General features: G+C 42.9%; 1 protein-coding gene across 2 annotated transcripts in view; it reads left to right on the forward strand.

The window, feature by feature from the left end:
- CLCN2 (chloride voltage-gated channel 2) overlaps positions 1–27,485 on the forward strand; it is a 171,996-nt gene that overhangs the window by 51,119 nt on the left and 93,392 nt on the right. For both annotated transcript variants that reach the window (XM_058188482.1, XM_058188483.1), the window contains exons 2-7: positions 1,155–1,311; positions 15,449–15,580; positions 19,331–19,459; positions 20,784–20,917; positions 21,600–21,677; positions 26,927–27,005. In XM_058188482.1, coding sequence (XP_058044465.1) covers positions 1,155–1,311; positions 15,449–15,580; positions 19,331–19,459; positions 20,784–20,917; positions 21,600–21,677; positions 26,927–27,005 — 709 coding nt within the window. The remainder of the gene's footprint in view (positions 1–1,154; positions 1,312–15,448; positions 15,581–19,330; positions 19,460–20,783; positions 20,918–21,599; positions 21,678–26,926; positions 27,006–27,485) is intronic.

Genomic DNA, 27,485 nt, shown 5'->3' on the forward strand with positions numbered 1-27,485 from the left:
GTCATTTTTAGACCAACCACCCTATTCTAAGTGTCATACCTTTTAATACAAATAGAATATTATTAAACATATTTATTACATTTAGCAAGCGTATATAATTCTAATAACAATACAGTTAGTTTGTCACTTTCTCAACACAATCAGTCACGTGGTCCAATCACGGCGCTGTCTGGTTGCCTGATGATATCAGTCCGCCTCCCTCTGACCAGGTGTGAGAATGTCCTTGATTCTCAAGAGAAAGTATTTTGTTTTGGCTACAAAATCCCAGCTGTCTCAAATCTCCCCCTCCCTATGCCTCAGCTCCAGTCTGGCAGCACTGAAGCCGTCAAGATGGCCTCGGTCAGGTCAGCTTCAGGGTTGACACCCACTCCTTAGTAACCCTGAAGATTTTCCCTAGTTTGGGTTATGAAACCCAAAGCAAACAAGCAAGCTCAGAGAGCACCAAGGATCCCTCAATTTGTATCGCTGCCCACCTCAAACCTGGGATTCTCTTTGCTCATTTGGGGCTGGGAGGGCGTCGTAGAAACGCTACTCTTGTGTTCACACAAGGCATTTAACCTGCTTTCAGAATTAACCCTCTGTTGGATTTGCGCTGCATATCGAAACGTCAGCTGATCAAAACAGGCTGGGTGTGGGTGACCCCGCCGAGCCCCAGATTCAGTATCCAGGTTGTGTGCATTGTGGGATCGCAGCCTGCATCGTTTTGACTTTCTTGGGCAGGGGTGTCAAACTCAATTTCATTGAGGGACGCATCAGGGTTGTGTTTGACCTTGGGGGGGCCAGGGTAGGCGTAGCCAGCACAACGTCACGAGGGTTGAGGGCACCTGTGGTGGCCCAAGCACTCGGCCAGTGAAAATGGGCTCTTGAGCTCCATTTTCCCAGGCAGAGGCACCGCGGGACGGTCCTTTGCTGTTTCCAGGGCAGCCCGCGGGCCAGATCTAAGCACCCTGCGGGCCGGATGCAGCCCCAGGGCCTAGAGTTTGACACTCCTGTTCTAGGGGAAAGACACAGACCTCTAGGCTCGCATCTCTTTGTAGGGTCCTAGTGTCGGGTTCACACTCCCTCTTGATCTCTGCATGAAGGTAGACCAAGCCATCTTCTCTTGACCTCCCTGGCAGCGCCCTTGATCCACTTGCTTTCTCTTTTCTCCCCAGATGTATGGACGCTACACCCAAGACCTGGGAGCATTTGCCAAGGATGAAGCGGCTCGCGTCCGGCTGCAGCAGGAAGGCTGGAAATTTTCCCCGAAGGAGCGGCTGCGTCCTTCCGAGTTTCTGGAGTACGACCACGGTCGCTGTGCCTGTTGCCGTAGTAAGTAGCTTGTTCTGGGCTGAGCATGTCCGTGCCAGGCCTTAACATTTGTATCGACTAGAGCCGTGGTGGCGCAGTGGTTAGAACGCAGTACTGCAGGCTACTTTTGCTGACTGCCGGCTGCCAGCAATTCGGCAGTTCGATTCTGACCGGCTCAAGGTTGATTCAGCTTTCCATTCTTCCGAAGTTGATAAAATGAGGACCCAGATAGTTGAGGGCAAATATGATGACTCTGAGAGGGTTGGAAAGCATTGTGAAGCGGTATATAAGTCTAAGGGCTATTGCTCCTAGCAGCCTCTTTGAATGAATGCAAAGGAGATGGGGAAGAAAGGATCCAATTTGCATATTGCTGGGTACAGGTAGTCCTTGTTTTACGACCACAATTGAGCCCCAAATGTCTGTCGCTAAGCAAGACATTTGTTAAGTGGATTTTGCCCCATTTTACGACTTTTCTTGGCACAGTGGTTAAGTGAATCACTGCAGTGGTTATGTTAATAACACGGTTGTTAAGTGAATCTGGCTTTCCCCATTGACTTTGCTTGTCAGAAGGTCGCAAAAGGGGACCCCAGGACACTGAAACTGTCATAAATATGAGTCAGTTGTCAAGTTTCCGAATTTTGATCCAGTGACCTTGGGGATGCTGCAATGGTCATAAGCGTGAAAAATGGTCATAAGTCACTTTTTTCAGCGCTGTTGTAATTTCAGACGGTCACTAAACAAACAGCGCTTCTGTTTTCTTAACCCTGCAGGAAGGGAAATCTTGGGCAATGCTTAGTTCCACCCTAGGGAAAGTTTCTGGGTCGTTTGTGGGTCTTCGCCAGCTTGTGTGGACGCTAGTCGTTCTCAACTAACAATCACAATTGGGATCAGTATTTCCATTACCAAGCACAAGGTGGCTATTGAGTGAGTTGCACCCCATTTTATGACCTTCTTTTGCTACGCTTCGTAAGCAAATCGCTGCAGTCATTAAGTGAATCATGCAGTTGTTAAGCGAACCTGGCTTGCCTTATTAACTTGGCTCATTGGAAGTTGGCTGGAAAGGTCATGAATAGAATAGAATAGAATAGAATAGAATAGAATAGAATAGAATAGAATAGAATAGAATAGAATAGAAAATATGGAATGGAATGCAATGGAATGGAATGGAATGGAATAGAATAGAATAGAATAGAATAGAATAGAATAGAATAGAATAGAATAGAATAGAATAGAATAGAATTGAATTGAATTGAATTGAATTGAATTGAATTGAATTGAATTGAATTGAATTGAATTGAATTGAATTGAATTGAATTGAATTGAATTCTTTACTGACCAAGTGTGATTGGACACACAATTTGTCTTGGTGCATATGCTCTCAGTGTACATAAAAAGACAAGATACATTTGTCAAGAATCATAAGGTACCATAGAATAGAATAGAATAGAATAGAATAGAATAGAATAGAATAGAATAGAATAGAATAGAATAGAATAGAATAGAATAGAATAGAATTCTTTATTGGCCAAGTGTGATTGGACACACAAGGAATTTGTCTTGGTGCATATGCTCTCAGTGTACATAAAAAGACAAGATACATTTGTCAAGAATCATAAGGTACTATAGAATAGAATAGAATAGAATAGAATAGAATAGAATAGAATAGAATTCTTTACTGACCAAGTGTGATTGGACACACAAGGAATTTGTCTTGGTGCATATGCTCTCAGTGTACATAAAAAGACAAGATACATTTGTCAAGAATCATAAGGTACTATAGAATAGAATTGAATAGAATTGAATAGAATTGAATAGAATAGAATTGAATAGAATTGAATAGAATTGAATAGAATTCTTTATTGGCCAAGTGTGATTGGACACACAAGGAATTTGTCTTGGTGTATATGCTCTCAGTGTACATAAAAGAAAAGATCATCAAGAATTCTAAGCTACAACACTTAATGATAGTCATAGGGTACAAATAAACATCTGTCAGAAATGATGTAGGGTCTTCTGCTTGGGCGGGTGAGTGGGTGGGTTGGACTGGATGACCCTTCCAACTCTGTCATTTTGTATTCTGCATGTCAATTCCTCGTCGGGGGAAACTAGGATGAGGGTTTAACATGTTTCGTGAACTCGTTCTTTGTTTGCAAACAAGGGCTTGGACCTCTGGGTTTCTATGTGCTAATTTTATCCTTCTGCCGTGGGCATCGAAATAAGCGGTTTGGATGACAGTGTTCCGTGGCGTCCTTTGATTGAAAGGCGCGAAATGCATCAGTTCCTTGAAGCAGATTGGGAATAGGGAGAACCAGAATTCATTCAATGCAATTCAAATATGCAGGTGATCTGGGTGGACTTTGTTTTTTCCTTGAAGACGTCTTGCTTCTCATCCAAGAAGCTTCTTCAGTTTCCGACTGGAAGGATTGAACAGTCAGAACGGAAGAAGCTTCTTGGATGAGAAGTGAAACATCTTTGGGGGGAAAACAAAGTCCCCATTGCCTTTTGAAAAAACACCTTTGGGACAACCATGACCTGGATGACTGAGAATCGCCATAGAGGAGTGTTCTGTGTGTATTACATATTTGCTTGGAAAGGGGGAGTGGCAACCCCCCCCCCAAAAAAAATACCTCTTTTCCTGACCGCAGATCATTTGACATGCCACCATTTATCTATCATGGCCCTAAACCAGGGATCTGCAAACTTGGCTCTTTTAAGACTTGTGGACTTCAACTCCCAGAGTTCCTCAGCCAGTTTTGCTGAACTGCCGACCTTTCGATTGACAGTGTCTTAGCGTGGTTTAGTCTTCAGCAGACTAGACATACCCAATTCCTGCAACCATTCTTCATATATGCCAACTACGCCAACTCAATAAGCTCAAACTGCCCGAGGAGCTGCTGATTCAGTTCTACAGAGGAATTACTGAGTCTGTCATTTGCGCCTCTATAACTGTCTGGTTCGGTTCTGCAACCCAACAAGAAAGACACACTTCAGAGGATAATTAGAACTGCAGAAAAAATAATTGCCACCAACCTGCCTTCCATTGAGGACCTGTATACTGCACGAATCAAGAAGAGGGCCGTGAAAATATTTACAGACCCCTCGCATCCTGGACATAAACTGTTTCAACTCCTACCCTCAAAACGACGCTATAGAGCACTGCACACCAGAACAACTAGACACAAGACCAGTTTTTTCCCGAAGGCCATCACTCTGCTAAACAAATAATTCCCTCAGTACTGTCAAACTATTTACTAAATCTGCACTACTATTAATCTTCTTATCGTTCCCATCACCCATCTCCTTCCACTTACGACTGCATGACTGTAACTTTGTTGCTGGCAATCCTTATGATTTATACTGATATATTGACCATCAATTGTGTTGTAAATGTTGTACCTTGATGAACGTATCTTTTCTTTTATGTACACTGAGAGCATATGCACCAAGACATATTCCTTGTGTGTCCAATCACACTTGGCCAATAAAAAAATCTATTCTATTCTATTCTATCCTATCCTATTCTATTCTATTCTATATATTTTGGATTCCAGAACCCCTAATCATCTTTGTTTCTCTTCTCTGCATTCTTTCTTAAGTCTCTAAGGGTCCTAAAGGGTTAAGTATGCCGTGTGAACTGGGCCAGCAGTGTAGCTTTTCTTGAACACAAGGTAAAGACATGGCACATTTCAATGAGAGTTTTATTCAGGCTGAGAGAAGCCATTCCTCACAAGTCTGTGACAACACATGGCTGCCGTCAAAGGAAGGATTGTGCGGCAGAATTTAATCTGACACTCTGCAGATAATAGAGGATTACAATTACCTTTGTCCCCAGTTTTATGCAGATTAACCATTCTGGTCTGAGAGAAGGGGAGTGGTGGAGGCTCAGTCAGACGTTGGGAAATTGGTACTTGTGTACCGAAAGAAATGCATGCATGAGAAAATTGGGTGGTTGTGCGTTCATACAGTCTTTAGAATAGAATAGAACAGAACAGAACAGAACAGAACAGAACAGAACAGAACAGAATAGAATAGAATAGAATAGAATAGAATAGAATAGAATAGAATTTTTATTGGCCAAGTGTGATTAGACACACAAGGAATATGTCTTGGTGCATAAGCTCTCAATGTACATAAAACAATAGAATAGAATAGAATAGAATAGAATAGAATAGAATAGAATAGAATAGAATAGAATAGAATTTTTTATTAGCCAAGTGTGATTGGACACACAAGGAATATGTCTTGGTGCATAAGCTCTCAGTGTACATAAAAGAATAGAATAGAATAGAATAGAATAGAATAGAATAGAATAGAATAGAATAGAATAGAATTTTTTATTGGCCAAGTGTGATTAGACACACAAGGAATATGTCTTGGTGCATAAGCTCTCAGTGTACATAAAAGAATAGAATAGAATAGAATAGAATAGAATAGAATAGAATAGAATAGAATAGAATAGAATAGAATTTTTTATTGGCCAAGTGTGATTGGACACACAAGAAATATGTCTTGGTGCATAAGCTCTCAGTGTACATAAAAGAATAGAATAGAATAGAATAGAATAGAATGGAATAGAATAGAATAGAATAGAATAGAATAGAATAGAATAGAATTTTTATTGGCCAAGTGTGATTAGACACACAAGGAATATGTCTTGGTGCATAAGCTCTCAGTGTACATAAAAGAATTAGAATAGAATAGAATAGAATAGAATAGAATAGAATAGAATAGAATAGAATAGAATAGAATAGAATAGAATATGATAGAATAGAATTTTTATTGGCCAAGTGTGATTGGACACCCAAGGAATTTGTCTTGGTGCATATGCTCTCAGTGTACATAAAAGAAAAGATACCTTCATCAAGGTACAACACTTACAACACTTAATGATAGTCATAGGGTACAATTAAGCAATCAGGAAACAATATCAGTATAAATCGTAAGGATGCAAGCAACAAAGTTACAGTCATAAGTGGGAGGAGATGGGTGATGGGAACGATAAGAAGATTAAGTGCAAATTCAGTAAATAGTTTGAGAGTGTTGAAGGAATTATTTGTTTAGCAGAGTGATGGCCTTCGGGAAAAAACTGTCCTTGTGTCTAGTTGTTCTGGTGTGCAGTGCTCTATAGCGTCGTTTTGAGGGTAGGAGTTGAAACAGTTTATGTCCAGGATGAGAGGGATCTGTAAATATTTAGGAGGCAGACACCAAAAAAGCCACGTGAAGTGTTTGGGGGAATGCTGAATTGTGAACGAACTGAAAGAGTGGATTTACACAACACGCTAAGCCCCCTTCTTTTCCCCAAAAGGGGAGGGTTAAAATTGAGTATACAGAATAACAACAAAGTTGGAAGAAACCTTTTTTTTTCTTTTTTCATAAAAAAGTTTTATTTTTACAATCATATCAAATAATTCATCCAATGTACAATTATATACAATTAGTCGGGCTTGCCCAGTCACCACCCCCCTTTTTAACACTCTTCCCTCTTCTACCTTCTTCTACTTTCCAGACCTTCCTCTCCTTCTCTTATCTACATCCTCTCCTCCCTCCACCCTACACCTTCCTTCTCCCTCTTCTACCCCTCTTCCTTCCTCTTCTCCTCTTAAGGAACCTTAAAGGTCTCCCAGTCCAACCTTCTGCTCAAGCAGGAAACTACGCCTTTCAGACAAAGGAGGGAGGGAAGAAGAGAGAGAGAAAGAGAGAGGGAGGGAGGGAGGAAAGGAGAAAGAGAGAGGAGGGAGAGAGAAAGAGAGAGAAAAAGAGAGAGGGAGGGAGGGAGGAAAGGAGAAAGAGAGAGGAGGGAGAGAGAAAGAGAGAGAGAGAGAAAGAGAGAGAGAGAAAGCGAGAAACACATAAACACACATTGTTTGTGGGATCTGGCTCTTCCTAAATCCCTTAGCAACTGCTGCAGTCACAGCTTGCCTTGTCCTTGAGGCTGTTTCCCTGTGAAAAGTTGCCAACGCACGGGGCGGGTGGGGGGGGGGGAGAGGGGGGCAGCCGCAGGAGATGGACCGTGTCCAGACTCCTCTGTCCTGGGGTGGCCTTGGCCGTGACCGCGTTCCTCTCCTCTTCTCGAAAAGCCCCCTCCTGTGACCAGATGGGCAGGAGGGCGAGAGGCTTGTTTTCCTATCCGGAGCTGCCTCCATGCCACAGCCTCCCCCCCCTCCCCGCCCTGCGTCCAGCTGTTGGCTTCCTACAGCTGTCACAGCAATGGGGCAAAAGGATGGCCGACTGTAGGCTTACTCATGAAGTCAGAATTTGGGACCGGTCTCTGAGCTCGCCCCGGGGGGCAGCACTGGCCATCCAGATGCAGAACATCTGGCAGCCTCTTGAATATCTGTTTGAGAGCTGTTTGAGTATCAAAGGGCCAAGCTGGTTCAGATTTGCGGTTCTGCTCTGCCCAGATCTGAAAACGAAGCAGAAACACCTGGGTGTTGTAACTCTTCAGTGACATAACATAACATAACATAACATAACATAACATAACATAACATAACATAACATAACATAACATAACATAACATAACATAACATAACATAACATAACATAACATAACATAACATAACATCAGAGTTGGAAGGGACCTTGGAGGCCTTCTAGTCCAACCCCCTGCCCAGGCAGGAAACCCTACACCATCTCAGTCAGATGGTTATCCAACATTTTCTTAAAAATTTCCAGTGTTGGAGCATTCACAACTTCTGAAGGCAAGTCTTTCCACTTATTAATTGTTCTAACTGTCAGGAAATTTCTCCTTAGTTCTAAGTTGCTTCTTTCTTTGATCAGTTTCCACCCATTGCTTCTTGTTCTACCCTCAGGTGCTTTGGAGAACAACCCGACTCCCTCTTTGTGGCAGCCCCTGAGATATTGGAACACTGCTATCATGTCTCCCCTAGTCCTTCTTTTTGTTAAACTAGACATACCCAGTTCCTGCAACCGTTCTTCATATGTTTTATCCTCCAGTCCCCTAATCATCTTTGTTGCTCTTCTCTGCACTCTTTCTAGAGTCTCAACATCTTTTTTACATCGTGGCGACCAAAACTGGATGCAATATTCCAAGTGTGGCCTTACCAAGGCATTATAAAGTGGCACTAACACTTCACGTGATCTTGATTCTACCCCTCTGTTTATGCAGCCCAGAACTGTGTTGGCTTTTTTAGCAGCTGCTGCACACTGCTGGCTCATATCTAAATGGTTATCCACTAGGACTTCCTCAAACTCATGACAGGAAATGCCCGTGGAGAAGAATAAGTCACCTGTCAAGGACTCCGTCACCTTCAACCACAACAATATATGAGCGCACAATAGATACAAACTTAAAGTGAACTGCTCCAAACTCCATGGCAGAAAATACGACTTCAGCAACAGAATGGGCGATGCCTGGAATCCACTACCTGACTGTGGTTTCATCTCAAAACCCCCAAAATTTTAACCTTAGACTCTCTACTGTTAACCTCACCTCATTCCTAAGAGGTCTGTAAGGGGCATGCATAAGAACACCAGCGTGCCTACCGTCCCTGTCCTAATGTTCCCTTTAATTGTATTCATTTTATGTTTTCAATTCATGCTTATACTTATATATAATATCTAATATGTACTCAACAAAAAAAGAAAAGAAAAGAAAAGAAAAAAGAAAAGAAAACAGTGCAGCATGACTCTAGCTCAGAGGTCTCCAACCTTGGCAACTTTAAGGCTTGTGGACTTCAACTCCCATAATTCCTCAGCCAGGAACTCTGGGAGTTGAAGTCCACAAGCCTTAAAAGTTGCCAAGGTTGGAGACCTCTGCTCTAGCTGACCACCTAAGGCTGGGATCATGTAATACAGGTCATCCTTGATTTATGACCGTAATGGAGTCTGCTTTTTTCCCTTTCTTTTTTGCAGTGGTCGTAAAGGAAATGCCATAGTTCTTAAGCCAATGACTGCAGTCATTGAATGAAGATCACGTGAAGTATTAGTACCGCTTTATAAGGCCACACCTAGAATACTTGCATCCAGATTTGGTCACCACATTAGAAAAAAGATGTTGGGGCTTTGGAAAAAGTGCAAAAAAGAGCAACTAAGCCGATTAGAACAAAGAATAACAGAGTTGGAAGGGACCTTGGAGGTCTTCTAGTCCAACCCCCTGCCCAGGCAGGAAACCCTGCACCACTTCAGATAAGTGGTTATCCAACATCTTCTTAAAGATTTCCAGTGTTGGAGCATTCACAACTTCTGCAGGCAAGTTGTTCCACCGATTAATAGTTCTAACTCTCAGGAAATTTCTCCTTACTTCTAGGTTGCTTTTCTCTTTGATTAGTTTCCACCCATTGCTTCTCGTCCTGCCTTCAAGTGCTTTGGAGAATAGCTTGACTCCCTCTTCTTTGTGGCAGCCCCTGAGATATTGTTGTGACTCCAGCCACCCCCTCCCAGGCCTGGCCCCCTCCCGGATGGAGGTGGAGGGGACAGAACAGATATTGGAACACTGCTATCATGTCTCCCCTAGTCCTTCTTTTCATTAAACTAGACATACCCAGTTCCTGCAACTGTTCTTCATATGCTTTAGCCTCCAGCCTCCAGATTAAAGGCCTGGAGACTAAAACATATGAAGACCAGTTGTAGGATTTGGGGTTGGCTAGTCTAGAGAAAAGAAGGACCAGGGGAGACATGACAGCAGTATTCCAGTATTTGAGGGGCTGCCACAAAGAAGAGGGAGTCAACTTATTTTTGAAAGCATCTGAAGGCAAGACAAGAAACAATGGATGGAAACCAATCAAGGAAAGAAACAGCCTGGAATTAAGGAGAAACCTCCTAACAGTGAGAACAATTAACCAGTGGAACAGCTTGCAACCAGAAGTTGTGGGTGCTCCATCACTGGAGGTTTCTTAAGAAGAGACTGGACAGCCACTTGTCTCAAATTGTATAGGTTCTTCTGCTTGAACAGTGGGTTGGACTAGAAGATCTCCAAGGTCCCTTCCAGCTCTATTCTGATTAATCGATGGATTGATCTTTAAACAAACCCATTTTCAGCCAACACATTCTGAATCGTACAGATAGTCCTTGGGACTTGAAGGCCACATCTTCAGCCGGAGAAGGTTGTCTTGCCATTGCTTTCTATGATACTCTCCATCTCCTGACCTAGTTGATTGAGAAGTAACAAAATATAAACCTTGGATGGAGAGAAACAGTTTCTTCCTTTCTCTATAGATAAGTGGTGTTAGTCAGACTCGTGAATACTGCCCTTGAAGATAAGTTGGTAACAATTTTGAGACCTGTAGTCTTCTGGTAAACCAACTCCCGATTTAAATCCTGGGTAAACGGGCCAATTTGTAGTGGTTGGACTAACACTAGGCAAACTTTAGAGTATGGATAGTCCTTGACTTACTTTACACCCCAAATTTGTTAAGTGAATTCTGCCCCATTTTAGGACCTTCCTTGCCGCCGTGGTTAAGTAAATCGGCGCAATTGTAAATCTGGATTCCCTATTAACTTTGCTTTCTAAACAAATGGCCTTAATTTGAGGACTACCTAGATCTCATAACTCCACCACTTTGAGGATATGAGCGGTGTGGCAAGGTACATATTTGGGACTCACATTGTCCCAAATGATCAGCTGCCGGGCAAATACATCAGCTGAAATTTGTTCCGATTTGTTTTCAGATGGTTAACAAATTAGATGCAATTCATTAAGCTTGTTTCCTGAGGGTTTAATAACTTTCCTCCTCTTTCACGTTGAAAGTTAAGAGTTTGGCAGCCAGTTTTGGTCACTTTCCAGGGATTACATGAATGGCTTGAGTGAAGGGGCACGAACGGAGCCTGATTAAGGTCGCCTACATAATATGAGGAAATGGGCAAACTTACTTACAATTTTGGCCAATGAGTCCATATAATTATTTTTGCTGAATGAAACCTAGTGAACTTTCAGAGTATAGTCTTAGTCCAATGTACTTTGAAAGAAACTTTTGATCTTGTTTAGTATTATGAAGTCTACCACCTCATTAAATTTATATTACATAACAGTGCAAAAAATAAAAAACAAGACAATTTCTTGGGAAGTCTCATTCAACAAAGATGATTTGAGAACTCAAGGCTGAAACATATGAAGGACGGTTGTGGGAATTGGGTACGTCTACTTTAATGAAAAGAAGGACTAGGGGTGACGTGATAGCAATGTTCCGATATGTAAGGGGCTGCCACAAAGAAGAGGGGGCCAACCTATTTTCCAAAGCACCCAAAGGCAGGACAAAATGGAAACTAATTAAGGAGAGATGCAACCTAGAACTAAGGAGAAATTTCCTGAAAGTGAGAACAATCAACGAGTGGAACGACTTGCCTCCAGAAGTTGTGGGCGCTCCATCACTGGAAACTTTTAATGTGTCTGCATGTTCCAAGTGAAGCCAACTCTGACCCCATGTAATTTATGACCCAATCTTGACCCTGTTTCCCCCTCCCTCCCGGGAGTGTCATCAGTCACATTCGCCAACAGAGCAATTTCACGGGTTGTAGAGATCACTCCCCACCGGCTACTGTGGGTAACCCTGGGAAACAGCCTTGAGAGAGATATGTCTGGAATTTGCTTTTGTTTTTGGCTGCCCTGTTGCTTCCCCCTTGCCTATGGCAACTCGAGAGCAGGACATAAAGATTGGACAACCATTTGCCTGAAATGGTATAGGGCCGTGATGGCAAACCTATAGCACGCGTGCCAGAGGTGGCACACGGAGCCTTCTCTGTGGGTACTCGTGCCGTTGCCAGCTGGTCTTTGGGTTTCTGACATGCCAGCTGGTCTTCGTGCACGCGGGAGCACCGGAAATCCGAAGACCAGCTGGCTGGTGCACATTCTGGTTTGGGCACTTGATGCTGAGAAGGTGAGCTGTCACTGGTATAGGGGTTCCTGCCTGAGCAGTGGCTTGGATTAGAACAGGGTCTCCAGTCTTGGCAACTTTAAGCCTGGCGGACTTCAACTCCCAGAATTCTGGCGGACTTCAACTCCCAGAATTCTGGGAGTTGAAGACCTCCAGGCTTAAAAGTTGCCAAGGTTGGAGACTCCTGGACTAGAAGACCTTCAAGGTCCCTTCCAACTCTGTCATTCTCTTATTCTTCAAGATGTTTAGAAATGAACTGGTTTACTGTTTTAATATCTTTCCAGCTTTTGATGGTTGATAATATCTGAGATTCTCTTTCTGTCCTTTCTTGATGAGGAGGACCGTATTTGACCTTCTCCAATTTCCCTAAGTTTTCTTCTTCATGGGTTACTCTTTGAGATTTAATTTATTTTGAGATTTAATTTAAACTTTAATTTGTTGAAGCTCAATTTCCTTTTCAAGAAATCCCAGCCAGCTTCAATCCATTTTATCTTTTAGTAAGGTTTTCTTTATATCAACATCTTCCTTATTTTTTCTTAGTTCGTTAGAATTATGCTTTTTAAAGTCCAGAGCTGTTTCCAAGCAAGTGTTTTTTTTAAAATAAAAATAAAAATAAGGACTCTAATAATGTATAGCCCTTTCCATCCAGTTTTCATCTCTTTAATATAGCCAACCAATCCTATTAGTAAGGACCAAGTCTGAAGTAGCCGTTCCCCTGATGCGCAACTCAAACCTTTGGAAAGAGAAAATTATCACCAAGACAAGTGGAAAAATGGATGTGACATCTTGGGTCCCGCAGAATTAATCTCCTCACAGATGTCTAGAGCGAGTGGAAATCTCCCATGCTGACCACTTCATGGTTTTCTGCTTTAATAAATCTTCCCTCTGTCTCTTCTGATTGGTTGGATGGTCTCTGAGAGGCTCCGTGAAAAAATTGCCCTTCTTTTAATTTGCTCTTTGATCTTAACCCTGATCCTTTTCAACACTTCTTGGTACCATCAATCGAACAGACCTCTCTTCAGTTCTTCTTTGGTACCTATCTCTATACCATCATCACATCCTTCTGTTGTTGTCGTGTCCCCCTCCCCCTCCGACGACCGGGTCAATGAAGTCCGTATCAAACGTGGCAACGAAGCCTCTGCAGCTTTGCCAAATTCCTTCCAGGTTTCTCAGGGCAGGCAGGAGCTTGACTCAAGGTTGGAATGCCAAAAGCAGGTCCTTTATATAGGCTGTGGGGTGTGGCTCCATGACTCAGCATTTATCCAGGCCTGCCCCACCCTTCCTTCTGCTGGCGTCGCCTCTCAGATCTCCGGAAGCGAGGGTCCACCTACTCTGAATTGTCTTCAGCTGTCTCTACTGTCGGCATCTGGGAAAGGGAGGGGTCAGAGGGAGCAGGTCTGGGTAATTGCACCACTTGGCTGACTTCCTGCTCTGACGGCCGCGTAGAAGGAACACACACTGTATGAGTGAGCTGTATTGGATTTCTGTTTTCACTCCTTGATTCCTCTCCGGGCATGGGGGCAGGGCCGGGGGCTGGAGGCAAGACAGGCCATTCATCTTCATTATCAGACTCGGAGTCTGATAACAGGCCCGGGAGGAGACGGGAGGGGCCCGGCTTAGGAGGACGAGGCACAACAGTTGTTCTCTGTCTGTCTGTCTGTCTGTCTATCATATGTATCTATCTGGTCCAACTCCCTGACCTCGGGGAGGGGGCAGGATAGGCATGGATATGGAATATCACTTGTGTCAGGGGCGCCTGTGGTGGCCCCAGCATTCTGCCAGCAAAAACAGACTCCCAAGCTCCATTTTCGGCTGCAGCAGCCTTGTTGTGACCCAGGCCCACGTAGGTAGTAGGAAACTCAGTCCGTGAAAAAAAAAAAAGAACTTTATTCAAACAGCTGAGAATTACTTCATTCCCAGCGTAGTTCAACTAAATTAAAGGAAATTCCTCCCAACCCAAATTCCTCAGTCCTATCGCAAACCTTGGTCCAATTAGGCAAACTGCCAAAGGCCTTTCTTGGCAAACGTTCAGAAGTCACCAAAATAAATGCAAGAGGTAGACGAAGCAGAAGACGAAGCTACCAACGTTGTTTTCCGGCAAAGCCCAAACGCCGTTGCTGGTCTTATTTTAGAGAGGTTTATATGTTACGATTTTAATGTTAAATGCTGCAAACTGCCCAGAGTCATTTCATTGTAAGATGGGCAGCAAATAAATTTAATAGACAAACGTACAAACCAATGCGGGCAGACAAGGATGTGGGCAGAGAGACAAATAAGCCAAACCTATGACCAGAATCTCTTTGCTAAATCCATATGCTAAATGCTAATGGATATTTTACTCCTGTATCTAAACACTGCAAGTTTTCCCTGGTTTTGTTCCCCTTTTATTTAATCACATTTTTTTAAATCACATTTTTAATTTATTTAATCACATTTTTTTTGCTCACCTTCCCTATCAAAAGCACCTGTATTTCTGTTGCTCCCATTTATTTATTTATTTATTTATTTAATCATATTTATATACCGCCCTATCTCCCAAGGGACTCAGGGCGGTTTACAGGCACTAAAAACAGATAAATAGAATATAAATACAATATAAAACATTTAAAAAACTTATTCTAAAGCCCGTCCAATTAAAAATAGAAATAAAACCCAATTTAAAACCCAAAATTTAAAATCTAGCTCAGTCCTGCACAATTAAATAAGTATGTTTTAAGCCCGCGGCGGAAGGTCCGAAGGTCCGAAAGCTGACGAAGTCCGGGGGGTAGATCGTTCCAGAGGGTGGGAGCCCCCACAGAGAAGGCCCTTCCCCTGGGCGTCGCCAGACGACATTGCCTCGCTGACGGCACCCTGAGGAGGCCCTCTCTGTGAGAGCGCACGGGACGGTGGGAGGTATTCGGTCGCAGTAGGCGGTCCCGTAAATAACCCGGCCCAATGCCATGGAGCGCTTTAAAGGTGGTCACCAAAACCTTGAAGCGCACCCGGAAGGCCACAGGAAGCCAGTGCAGTCTGCGCAGGATAGGTGTCATATGGGAGCCACGAGGGGCTCCATCTATCACCCGCGCAGCTGCATTCTGGACTAACTGTAACCTCCGGATGCCCCTCAAGGGGAGCCCCATGTAGAGAGCATTGCAGTAATCCAGGCGAGACGTCACGAGTGCGTGAGTAACCGTGGATAGGGCTTGCTCTGAAAGTGAGTGGTTTCCATAGCAATGGACCAATCTGGTCTTCCTCCTGTATCCCAGCTTCTCTCTGCTGTAGCCCCATGGGTGTCCCCGCCTCCCCCATCTCTCAATCGCCCCCTTTTCCCCCCTTTTTCTTACAGTCTGTACCGTGCGGTGCCAGAAGTTCCTCATCTCCAAAGTGGGCGAAGACTGGATCTTCCTCATCCTGTTGGGACTCCTGATGGCCTTGGTGAGCTGGGCCATGGACTTTGCGATAGCAACTTGCCTGCAAGGTAAGAAGATGGCTGATGACAATTGCAAAGGCAGCGCTCCTGGGCTGGGAATCTGAAGCTCAAGACTTCTAGGAGGAGGCGTATTGTTTTGATTTTTATTATTATTTTATTTTATTTTATTATTCTATTTCATTTCGCTTCATTTCATTTATTTTATTGTATTTAATTTTACTTTATTTATTTTATTTTATTTTATTTTATTTATTTTACTTTATTTATTTTATTTTATGTTACTTTATTTATTTATTTTTCAACATATAACACATATAAAGAGACACTAAAGGGCACTGCACACCAAAACAACTAGACACCAGGACAGTTTCATGCCCCCCCCCCAATGCCATCACTCTGCTTAACAACTAATTCCCACAACAACACTGTCAAATAATTTACTAAGACTGTATTACTATTCTTCTTCTCTTCCTTACTAGTATTTATCTTTTCCCACTTATTATTATAACCATGTTGCTTGTATCTTTCCATTTATATTGTTTTTATTTGTTTTCTAGTACGATTTGATAGCTTATTAGTAACCTTGGCTATCACTAAGTGTTGTATCTTTTTATTCTTGATGAATGTATTTTATTCTCCTTATGCACACTGAGAGCATATGCACCTAAGACAAATTCCTTGTGTTTCCAATCACACTTAGCCAATAAAGAATTCTATTCTATTCTGTTCTGTTCTGTTCTGTTCTGCTCTGTTCTGTTCTGCTCTGTTCCGTTCCGTTCTATTCCATTCCGTTCCATTCCATTCCATTCCATTCCATTCATTCTATTCATTCCATTCCATCCAATTTATTCTATTCCATTCCATTCCATTCCATATTTTCTGTTCTGTTCTGTTCTGTTCTGTTCTGTTCTGTTCTGTTCTGTTCTGTTCTGCTCTGCTCTGCTCTACTCTACTCTACTCTACTCTACTCTACTCTATTCCATTCCTGTAATGGAGCCTACCTGCCCATTATCGCTGTAAGTTATGACGGATACAAAGTGGGTTGCCATGTTATGTAAACGTGACACTCTAAGTGAACACAGTGGTCGTAAAGTGAACCCATTGTTCACTGTGACCCTTTTTTGTTTCCACCCGCAACCCCCCCCCACCCGAAGTAAATGCCTGTTTTCAGCAATAATGTCGTAGAAAGCAATCATACCACTTATGGCTATCTGCCATAAGTGCAGGTTGCTGGCCAAGAGCTTGATATAAATCAAGGACTTTTATTATTTTATTATTTTATTTTTTAGATTGTGTTACGTTTTATTTTTTTTAATTGTGATCCTGGGCAGTTTCCAATAATTAAAGCATAGGAAAAAAACCCCACTCCGTATTGCTTCTCACCCAATATAGAGTCTTGGTGGCGCAGCGGTTAGAATGCAGTATTGCAGGCTAATTCTGCCGACTGTCAGGAGTTCGATCCTGTCTGGCTCGAGGTTGACTCAGCCTTCCATCCTTCCTATGTTGGTGAAATGAAAACCCAGGTTGTTGGGGGGAGGCGGGGGCGGGAAATATGCTGACTCTGTAAACCGCTTAGGTCTGTGAAGCACTCTGAAGCGGTATATAAGTCTAAGTGCTGTTGCTATTGCTCTCTAAGGGCAAACAACAACCGGACTCGCAGACAAAAATCAGATCAATTAAGTCCAGCTCATCTACTCCTCTGATTCAAAAGCCTGGGGAAACGGTATAGACTTCAGCACCTAGCAGGATTGGGGCCATCCAAATTTCCAGGGGGTGGGCAACATATCAATTTAAAACCGGAGCTGTTCCTACTGCGTATCCTCCCAGAGAAAATTAATAAAGAAAATATTCACTTGATTATACAGGTAATAACAGCAGCAAGGATAGCTTTTGCACAAAATTGGAAAGCAGAGAAAATACCTCTGGATGGGAGAGTTATCAATAGACTGTGCAGAAATGAATAGATTAACGTTGATGATTAAAGAAAGAGAGGCTTCCGAATATTTTAAGCTACGGGATCAATGTTACCATTGGCTAGAAAAAAAAAGAATATAGATAAGCAAACGAATCGTCGTGTAAGAAAATGGTATATTTAGAATATTGTACTTGTGAAAAATGTAACGGAGTCTATGCAAATGAAGATAGAAGAAACTACAAAGAAGACGAAGTCAGGAAGAGAACACCGAGATGTCACATGGAAGAAACGACTGATGTACTAAATGTTTGTTTGTGTATAAAATAAAATAAAAATATTGAAATTTCTGGGGGGGGGGGTGTGTACGATGCTGAGAAAATGGTCCCTTTGGTGGCAGAAGCATTTAGTGGCAGAAGGGCCGTGATAGCTCAGGCTGTAAGAAGCCTGTTATTAGAACACAGCAGCCTGCAATTACTGCAGGTTCAAGCCCGGCCCAAGGTTGACTCAGCCTTCCATCCTTTATAAGGTAGGTAAAATGAGGACCCAGATTGTTGGGGGGGCAATAAGTTGACTTTGTAAATATACAAATAGAATGAGACTATTGCCTTATACACTGTAAGCCGCCCTGAGTCTTCGGAGAAGGGCGGGATATAAATGTAAATTAAAAAAAAAAGCATTTAGTTTAGCTTCCTGTGTGGTGGCAATTCAACCAGGAAGATTATCTCTCTTTTTTTTTATAGAACAAGTTTTTACTGATTTTTTAGTTTCTCCCCCTACACACATAAATGATTTGCGAACAGAGTATTGGCCGTATCATATCTTATACAATTCAATATATTCAAATATATTTTACTTAGTTACAGTTTTTGCCGAAATATTCTTTTTGCATAGTTTTTATTCATTTCCTAATATTTCCTTGCTCATTTCATTAAGCCACATCTTCTTTCACCCTTAGGTTCTAATTTCTCCATTTTTTATTCGTGTTCATTCTCTTTCATTCTTTTTTTTTTTAACTATTTCGATTTTTATCCTAATATATTCAAATATATTCGGGGTTGCCTTTCTTCCATTCCATCTTTTGCTTTTCACAGCAATCCTTTCTTCTCCTTCTCCCTCCTTTCCCTCCCTCCTTTCTTCCTCCCTCCTTTCTTCTCTCTTCTCCTACTCCTTCTCTACTTCCCCTTCCTTTCTCCCCCTCCACCCTACTTTATTTATTTATTTATTTATTTGATTTTTATACCGCCCTTCTCCCGAAGGACTCAGGGCGGTGTACAGGCAAAATAAAAACAGACAAGACAATATACAGTATAAAATGCAAGATTAAAAAGCTTATTATAATTAGCCTAAAAATTTAAAATGTATAGAAAACTAAAACCCCATTTAAAATTAATAATAAAAATTATAAAATCAATAAAATTTAAGCCAGCCCCGCGCGAATGAAAAGATGTGTCTTCAGTTCGCGGCGAAAGGTCCGAAGGTCAGGAATTTGGCGTAAACCCGGGGGAAGTTCGTTCCAGAGTGTGGGAGCCCCCACAGAGAAGGACCTTCCCCTGGGGGCCGCCAGCCGACATTGCTTGGCGGACGGCACCCTGAAGAGTCCCTCTCTGTGAGAGCGTACGGGTCAGTGGGAGGCATGTGGTAACAGCAGGCGGTCCCGTAAGTACCCAGGCCCTAAGCCATGGAGCGCTTTAAAGGTCATAACCAAAACCTTAAAGTACTTCCTATCTAACCTTCTCTCCTACTCTTATTCCCCCCCCTTTCCTCCTCTCCTCTTCCCTTTCTTCTTTCTCTCTCCCTCCTTCTCCCTTTCCATCTCTCCTGGAGGATTATCTCTTGTGCATTGAGAAACATTGACAGACTGTCTCTTTCTCTCTCTTTTGCAGCCCAGAAGTGGATGTACGGTGGATTGGATGCCAACGTTTTCTTGCAATACATGGCTTGGATTACCTATCCCATCGTGCTCATCACCTTCTCGGCTGGATTCACCCAGATCTTAGCCCCGCAGGCGGTGGGTGAGTGTCGGTCAGTTGCTTTGGAGGAAGCCCAGCTGTTTGGAAGGCACAGCTGGGAACTCACCTGTCCCAGCCATTTCTTTTCTGATCCTGGAGACAAGGAAGGTTCCATTCCATCAGAGACCCCAAACTCGGGGATTCTCCTAAAACGTGGCCCTTTCTGCCTATCAGGTCACCTTTCTCTGCATTGGAAAGATCCCTTCTCCCACCCCCCTCGGAGAGGAACCGAACCGAGGTCTTCACAGTCTGAATCTGAAGAAGCAAATTCATAGGCCACGCTCAAAGCATGCTGGGGAATTCTGGGAGTTGAAGTCCATACACCTTAAAACATGCTGGTTGGACGAATTCTGGGCGTTGAAGTGATCTTAAAGTGATCGAAGTTGAGAAACGTTGTGCTTAGGTTTTTCCCTGACCTGGTTAAACATTCTTTCGTTCAGTGGGCGCTCTCTGGATTGTCCTGATTCTTTCTCTTTTTTTTGCCTCATCTTTCCTTCCTTCCTTTCTCCCTCTCTCCCCCCCCTCCCTTCTTTCTTCCTTCCCTCCCTCTCCCCCACTTCCCTCTCTCTCTTGCTTCCTACCTTCCTTCCCTCTCTCCCTCTCCCCTGCCTTCTTTCTTTCTTTCTTCCTTCCTTCCTTCCTTCCCTCTCCTCTGCCTTCTTTCTTTCTTTCTTTCTTTCTTTCTTTCTTTCTTTCTTTCTTTCTTTCTTTCTCTTCCTTCCTTCCTTCCTTCCTTCCTTCCTTCCCTCCCTCCCTCCCTCCCTGCCTTCTTTCTTTCTTTCTTTCCTTCCTTCCTTTCTTTCTTTCTTTCTTTCTTCTTTCCTTCCTTCTTTCTTTCTTCCTTCCTTCCTTCCTTCCTTCCTTCCTTCCTTCCTTCCTTCCTTCCTTCCTTCCTCCTCCTGTATTCGACCTCCCTCTCTTCCTTCCTCCTTCCCTCTCCCTGCCTTCCTTCCTTCCTTCTTCTTTCTTCCTTCTTCTTTCTTTCTTTCTTCTTTCCTCCCTCCTCCCTGTGTCCGACCTCTCTCTTCCTTCCTTCTTTCTCTCCTTCCCTCTCCCCTGCCTTCCTTCCTTCTTCTTTCTTTTTTCTTTCTTTCTTTCTTTCTTCCCTCTCTTCCTCTCCCCCACCTTCCTCTCTCTTCCTTCCTTCCTTCCCTCTCCCCTGCCTTCTTTCTTTCTTTCTTTCTTTCTTCTTTCTTTCTTTCTTTCTTTCTTTCTTTCTTTCTTTCTTTCTTTCTTTCTTTCTTTCTTTCTTTCTTTCTTTCTTTTTTCCTTCCCTCTCTCCCCGTCCCCACTGCCTTCCTTCCTTCTTTCCTTCCTTCCTCTACAGGCTCTGGTATCCCAGAAATGAAAACTATCCTGCGTGGAGTGGTGCTGAAGGAATACCTTACCCTCAAGACCTTTGTGGCCAAAGTCATTGGACTGACCTGTGCATTAGGCAGTGGGATGCCTTTGGGGAAAGAGGTGAGCCTTTATCTCCCTTCACATGCTGCCAAAGACCTAATTGGCAATTAACTTTGCAAGGCCACACGGAGCACAGAGTCAACACGGAGCTGCAGTCTTGAAACTGGCCAGCACGAACAACAGTTGCTTCCTGCAAAGGCCCACAAGCCTTTGCTCCTCTATGTCTTATGGTAGGGACCAATCATCTCCAAGCCTTACTCCTGAGTCGACCCTTTTGTTTTAGCTGCGCATGCACACACTGGGTACAGGCTCCCCCTGTTTCTCTGCCTCGCTGATGTCCGACCCTGGAGGCTCCGGAGTCTGCACATAACTCCCAGATGGCCCCATCTCTGCCTCTGACGCAGAGCCCTCGTCCGAGCCTTCCCCAGACTCCAAGGCTGGCCCATGTCCCTCCCCAGCCTTCTCACTGTCCGACTCTGCTGCCAGCTCCGCAGGCCACTGGCAGACCACAACACCTTCCAACTCTATGATCTTGTGAATCTTCTTTCCAAGGCTGGTTAATCCAGCTGCCTTATCAGCTCCCATAAATGGACGCACTGCACATGGAATCATCGATTGAGATGGGCGGCTGTAGAAACTGAATAGATAAATAAATAAAAATGAAAACTTTTGAGAGTGTTTGGGCCCTAGCAGCATTCTGCCAACCTTGCTAATTTCTCCTTCCTCCCTTTCCTGTGTTCAGGGACCCTTTGTCCACATAGCCAGCATGTGTGCGGCCCTCCTCAGCAAGTTTCTTTCGGTCTTTGGAGGCATTTATGAGGTGAGTATCTAACTCTGAGGAAGCGACGTAGAATTTGGGCTCTGAGAATGGAAGAACAAGATGGCTGTGAAATACCAGATTGTTGGTTAATCAGGAGGACCTTGGTGCTCTCTCAGTTTGGTGGTTTCCTTGCAGACGTCTCATTACCAAACTAGGGAACCTCATCAGTACACTGATGAAGTTGCCTAATTTGGGTAGTGAAAAGTCTGAAAGAAAACAACCAGAGAGCACCCCTCATTTCAGCCCTGAGCTACAAATATTCTCCTTTATTGTCTATGGAGATTCTCAGTCATCCAGGTCATGGTTGTCCCAAAAGTGCCTTTTTTTTTTTCAAACTGGACAACTGGACTTTCCTTGAAGATGTTTCGCTTCTCATCCAAGAAGCTTCTTCAATTCCGACAGTCAGAACTGAAGAAGCTTCCTGGATGAGAAGCGAAACGCCTTCAGAGAAAAACAAGTCCACATTCTCCTTTATTTTTGATTATTATTATTTTTATTTTATTTATTTATTTGTCACAACAGTATATATAAGCATAAGCATGACATAACTATATGATATATAAGCATAAATATAATCATAAATATGTAATAACTATATGAAATTGGATACAATCAAAGGGAACATTAGGACAGGAATGGTAGGCACGTTGGTGCTCTTATGCATGCCCCTTACAGACCTTTTAGGAATGGGGTGAGGTCAATAGTAGATAGTCTTTGGTTAAAGCTTTGGGAATTTGGGAAGAGACTACAGAGTCAGGTAGTGCATTCCAGGCATTAACAACTCTGTTACTGAAGTCATATTTTCTGCAATCAGGATTGGAGCGGTTCACATTAAGCTTAAATCTATTGTGTGCTCGTGTATTGTTGCAATTGAAGCTGAAGTAGTCTTCAACAGGAAGGACATTGTAATAGATAATTCTATGAGTTAAACTCAGGTCATGTCGAAGGCAGCGTAGTTCTAAATTTTCTAAACCCAAGATTTCAAGTCTGGTTGCATAAGGTATTTTGTTGTAATCAGAGGAATGGAGAACTCTTCTTGTAAAATATTTCTGGACATGCTCAATTGTATTGATGTCTGAAATGAGGTAAGGGTTCCAGACAGGCGAGCTGTATTCAAGAATTGGTCTAGCAAATGTTTTATAAGCTCTGGTTAGTAGTGTAGTGTTTCTGGAGAAGATTAAGTTTACAACTCTTAAAGCCTTTTTTTGCGATATAGTTGCAATTTGTAGATTAAGTCACAACAGGCAGGAGACCAGTTCTGAGTTGTGTTCCCCTAGCCTCAGTCCTAAGATTTATAATTTGGGGATGATAACAAGAAGAAGGAGAAGGAGAAGGAGAAGGAGAAGGAGAAGGAGAAGAAGAAGAAGAGGAAGAGGAAGAGGAAGAGGAAGAGGAAGAGGAAGAGGAAGAGGAAGAGGAAGAAGAAGAAGAAGAAGAAGAAGAAGAAGAAGAAGAAGAAGAAGAAGAAGAAGAAGAAGAAGAAGAAAGAAGAAGAAGAAGAAGAAGAAGAAGAAGCTATAGATGAAACATGTAACGGTGATACCCATTGTCATTGGGGCACTTGGCACCATGTCCAAGAATTTTACAAAACACATCAAGAAATTACAGCTTCCTGCAATAACACCAGCGGAATTGCAAAAAACTGCACTACTCGGAACATCGTACATCTTAAGAAGGTACTTGGTTGATAACCTAGGATGCTGGCAGCAACCCGTATCAACCATCACCGCCAGTCAATGGTATTTGTGATGCCTTTTTGAATGTTCAATTGACTGAGTTTCATATTTAATGAATAAAGTAAGTCATCATCATTATCCCCAAATTGTAGAAATCAAACGAAATTCAGGCCTGCTTTATGGTCATTGCCAAAAAAACCCACCTACAGGCACTCTTGAACTCTTAGGAAAAGTGCTGTTGTGGACTTGTTCCCTTATTCCTGTTACCATATTATGATTAGATTCGTGACTTCATTCTCGAACTCTCTTGCCTGCCAGCTAGCATTACATCGTGCTCCAAAGCCAGGCTGTCTGAGAACAATGGGGATTGTAGTCCAAGCTATTTAGAAGGCCTGTCTTCCGAAGCTAGGGATAAAAATATATGTTGAAAGCTGAGAAAGGCCAACCGAGCTGAGAGTTAAGCTGAAGAAGGATTCCTAACGGTTTATTTGTGCTCCGCGTATTCCCTCCGTGACATTAGCGGAAGAGGGGAGCGCCATGAAAAAACAGTATTTCTGTGGCATTTTACTTTTTAAAATATTTTTATTTTTATTTTTTTACAAACATATCGATGCATGAACGATGTGGAACCTAACTGTCATACATTCTAATACAAATAAAACTAGTAAAGTTAATCATTGTCATTACATTCAGTCAACTTACCGGTATATATTTCTATTAATAATACACGTTTATATTAAGTTGCAGTCTATCATTATCCAATTATTCCATGTTTTCTCTTGTTATTGCTTTTATTTTATCATATAAAAGTGGGTACACTAATATTCCCCCTTCTCTTATTTCTCTCTCTTATTCTACCTTTTGATCATGTCACCCTTATACTAAAAAACATTTTCTTTCTATCCTACCTAACGTCTAGTCCTGTCACCCACCTAGTAAAAGGAAAGAAAGCGAGAGAGAAAGAAAAGCAAACCAGAACAACGACAAAAGAGATATTGTCTATCCATCATCTCTTGCCCGCTTCAATGCTTTAATTGCTATGCCTGCCATATCCCGCTCTTGAATCTTTATCTGTCTGCATCTACTTCTTAGCTGTTCAATCTAGATACATTAAAAGACGGTTTTCTCTCTATCCTACCTAACTTCTAGTCAGGTCACCTACCTAAGAAAAGAAGGAAATGAGAGAGAAAAGGGAAAGCAAGTTATTGTATTTATTAGTTTACTTATCAAAATTAAAAACTGCCCACTTCCCTTACAGATTTTTTCTCTTTCACTGCGATTATCTTTATGGTTTAAATATCAATCGATCCTTTTCGATTGATATTCAGGGCCGTATTCGATTGATATTCAGGGCCCTAATAGCTCAGGCTGTTAGAAGCCTGTTATTAGAACACAGCAGCCTGCAATTACTGCAGGTTCAAGCCCGGCCCGAGGTTGACTCAGCCTTCCATCCTTTATAAGGTAGGTAAAATGAGGACCCAGATTGTTGGGGGGGGCAATAAGTTGACTTTGTAAAATATACAAATAGAATGAGACTATTGCCTTATACACTGTAAGCCGCCCTGAGTCTTCGGAGAAGGGTGGGATATAAATGTAAATAAAAAAATAAAATAAATAAAATAAAAATTCTCTTGGCACATGAGGGTCTCCAGCAAAATGGCTTGCTAAGCCTTTGGAGAACAGAATGGGGACTGGGTCAGGATTAGCATCCGTCGGTTGAATTGTGCATTAAGCTTAACAGAGTCTTGGTGGCGCAGCGGTTAGAATGCAGTATTGCAGGTTAACTCTGCCCACATTTTGGAGTTCGATCCTGACCGGCTGAAGGTTGAATCGGCCTTCGTCTAAGTCAGTGGTAGTCAACCTGGTCCCTACCGCCCACTAGTGGACGTTCCAGCTTTCATGGTGGGCAGTAGGGGTTTTGTCTAATAATGAAGCCCTTTCCTTTTTTTTTAATTTAATTGACTTTTTCAAAAAAATTCATAGCATTATTTAAAGACATTTTCATTAGGTTTTCATAAAATTCCCCGTGACAATTTAGATTTCTGAAAATATACTATTTGTATCGCCCGCACATAAGTTTAGTTCACATTATGGAAGTGAAACTAAATGGCGCTATAGTGCGACCGCAAACAAAAGAGCCTCGTCCCAGAATAGCTCGCGCATCTCCCCCCACACCATTCAGCTCTAACAGACAAGCAGAGCTGGTAGCCGGCGCCCCCCCCACCAAACCCAACCCACAATGCGCAAGAGGCATGCGCAGACGACAATACACGGCGCAGTTCTGTGGAACCAGTTTGCGGTTAGAAAATTTTACTACTAACAGAGATACAAATGTGGGCAGTAGGTATAAAAAGGTTGACTACCCCTGGTGTAAATGCTATTCCTGTTGCTAGCTGATTGTTTCTCTTGGTCCAATCCTCCCCTGTTACTCATTTATTTTATGTATTTATAGTGGCCCTATCGTTTTTATAAATAATTGAAAGTGCTGAACCTATCTAAAACTCCTTCTGCCTTCTGTTTTTCTCCACAACAACAACCCTATGAGGTGAGTTGGGCTCAGAGAGAGCGAGAGTGACTGGTCCACAATCATATAACCAGCTTTCGTACCTAAGGCGGGACTAGAACTCACACGCCCCTGGTTTCTAGCCTAGCGCTAAACCAGCACATTATTTTTATGTTAATCCAATCAGTCTAATCTGGGTCATTAAACCATTAAAAACATAAAATAATAGACAGTCGCTCTTGTCTTTCATATCTAGGATGCTACTAGAACTCTCAGTCTCCTGGCCATTGTCCAAAAGTCACCCGGCTGTTTTCATGCCTAGGGCGGGACTAGAATTCTCCGTCTCCTGGTGATTGGCCCAGTTACCCAGCGGGCTTTCATGCCTAGGGCGGGACTAGAATTCATGGTCTCCTGGTGATTGGTTCAAAGTCACCCAGCTGACTTTCATACTTAAGGCGGAACTACAAGTCATCGTTCTCCTAGTTTCTAGCCTGCACCACTATATGAAACAGGCCTATTGTATGTACAAGGTCTCCATAATTTCCAACTTCTAAAGATTCTACCCATTCTTTTCCTTCACCTCCTTCTCCAAAGATACACATCACCAACTTTTCTCCAAAGTTAAACTTTTATTTGCATGTTTTAGAAGGAAAACAAAGTTCACACTGGAGCCCTCTTTGCTGAGGAGGTGGTATATAAGACCAGGAAATTTCATTTTAATGCATGCGGATGAGTATACATTCAAAATGACAATAAAGTTATTTTTAAGTCTTAAGATATTTTTTTTTCAAGAGGCAGCTGGATTTTCTTGTTTTTTCTTTGAAGACGTTTCGCTTCTCAGCCAAGAAGCTTCTTCAGCTCTGCTGGATGGTGAGGACGTAACGCCATCTTTAGGCAGAGCTGAAGAAGCTTCTTGGATGAGAAGCGAAACGTCTTCAAAGAAAAAACAAGGAAGTCCAGCTGCCTCTTGAAGAAAGCACCTTGGGGACAACCATGACCTGGATGACTGAAAATCTCCATGGACATTCCTTCCAACTGCCATTCCTCCTCTTTTTCTCTCTCTCTTGCAGAATGAATCCCGTAATATTGAGATGTTGGCGGCGGCTTGTGCGGTGGGCGTTGGGTGCTGCTTCGCTGCTCCCATTGGCGGTAAGACTTCCTTCCAGAACTTTCCATGTGTCGTGTCCCACTCCTCCTCTGACGGCCGGGTCAGGGAAGTCTGTATCAAGCGTGGCCACAGAGCCTCTGCAGCTTTGCCAAAGTTCTGTCAGAGTTCTCAAGGCAGGCAGGAGACCAGGATGTGACTTCAGCAATCCAAATTAGACTTTGCCTGACTCAAAGAATGCCAGAAAGCAGATCCTTTATATAGGCCATGGGGTGTGGCTCCATGACTCAGCACTTATCCAGGCCTGCCCCTCCCTTCCTTTTGCTGACGTCGCCTCTCCATTCTCCGGAAGCGTGGATCCGTCCACCCTCCAGCTCCTGGCAATTCCAGCTCATGACTGGCTTCAGGTTCCTCATGTTCACATGCTGTGGGGGAGGGGTTTATTTGCTCGGTTTGTCTGGGCATGGTGCCATGACTGTGGGCCGGAGGCATGCCAGGCCATTCGTCTTGCTCGGTCTGTCCGG

Source organism: Ahaetulla prasina, chromosome 6 (genome assembly GCF_028640845.1).
Source record: "Ahaetulla prasina isolate Xishuangbanna chromosome 6, ASM2864084v1, whole genome shotgun sequence".
Taxonomy (NCBI): domain Eukaryota; kingdom Metazoa; phylum Chordata; class Lepidosauria; order Squamata; family Colubridae; genus Ahaetulla; species Ahaetulla prasina.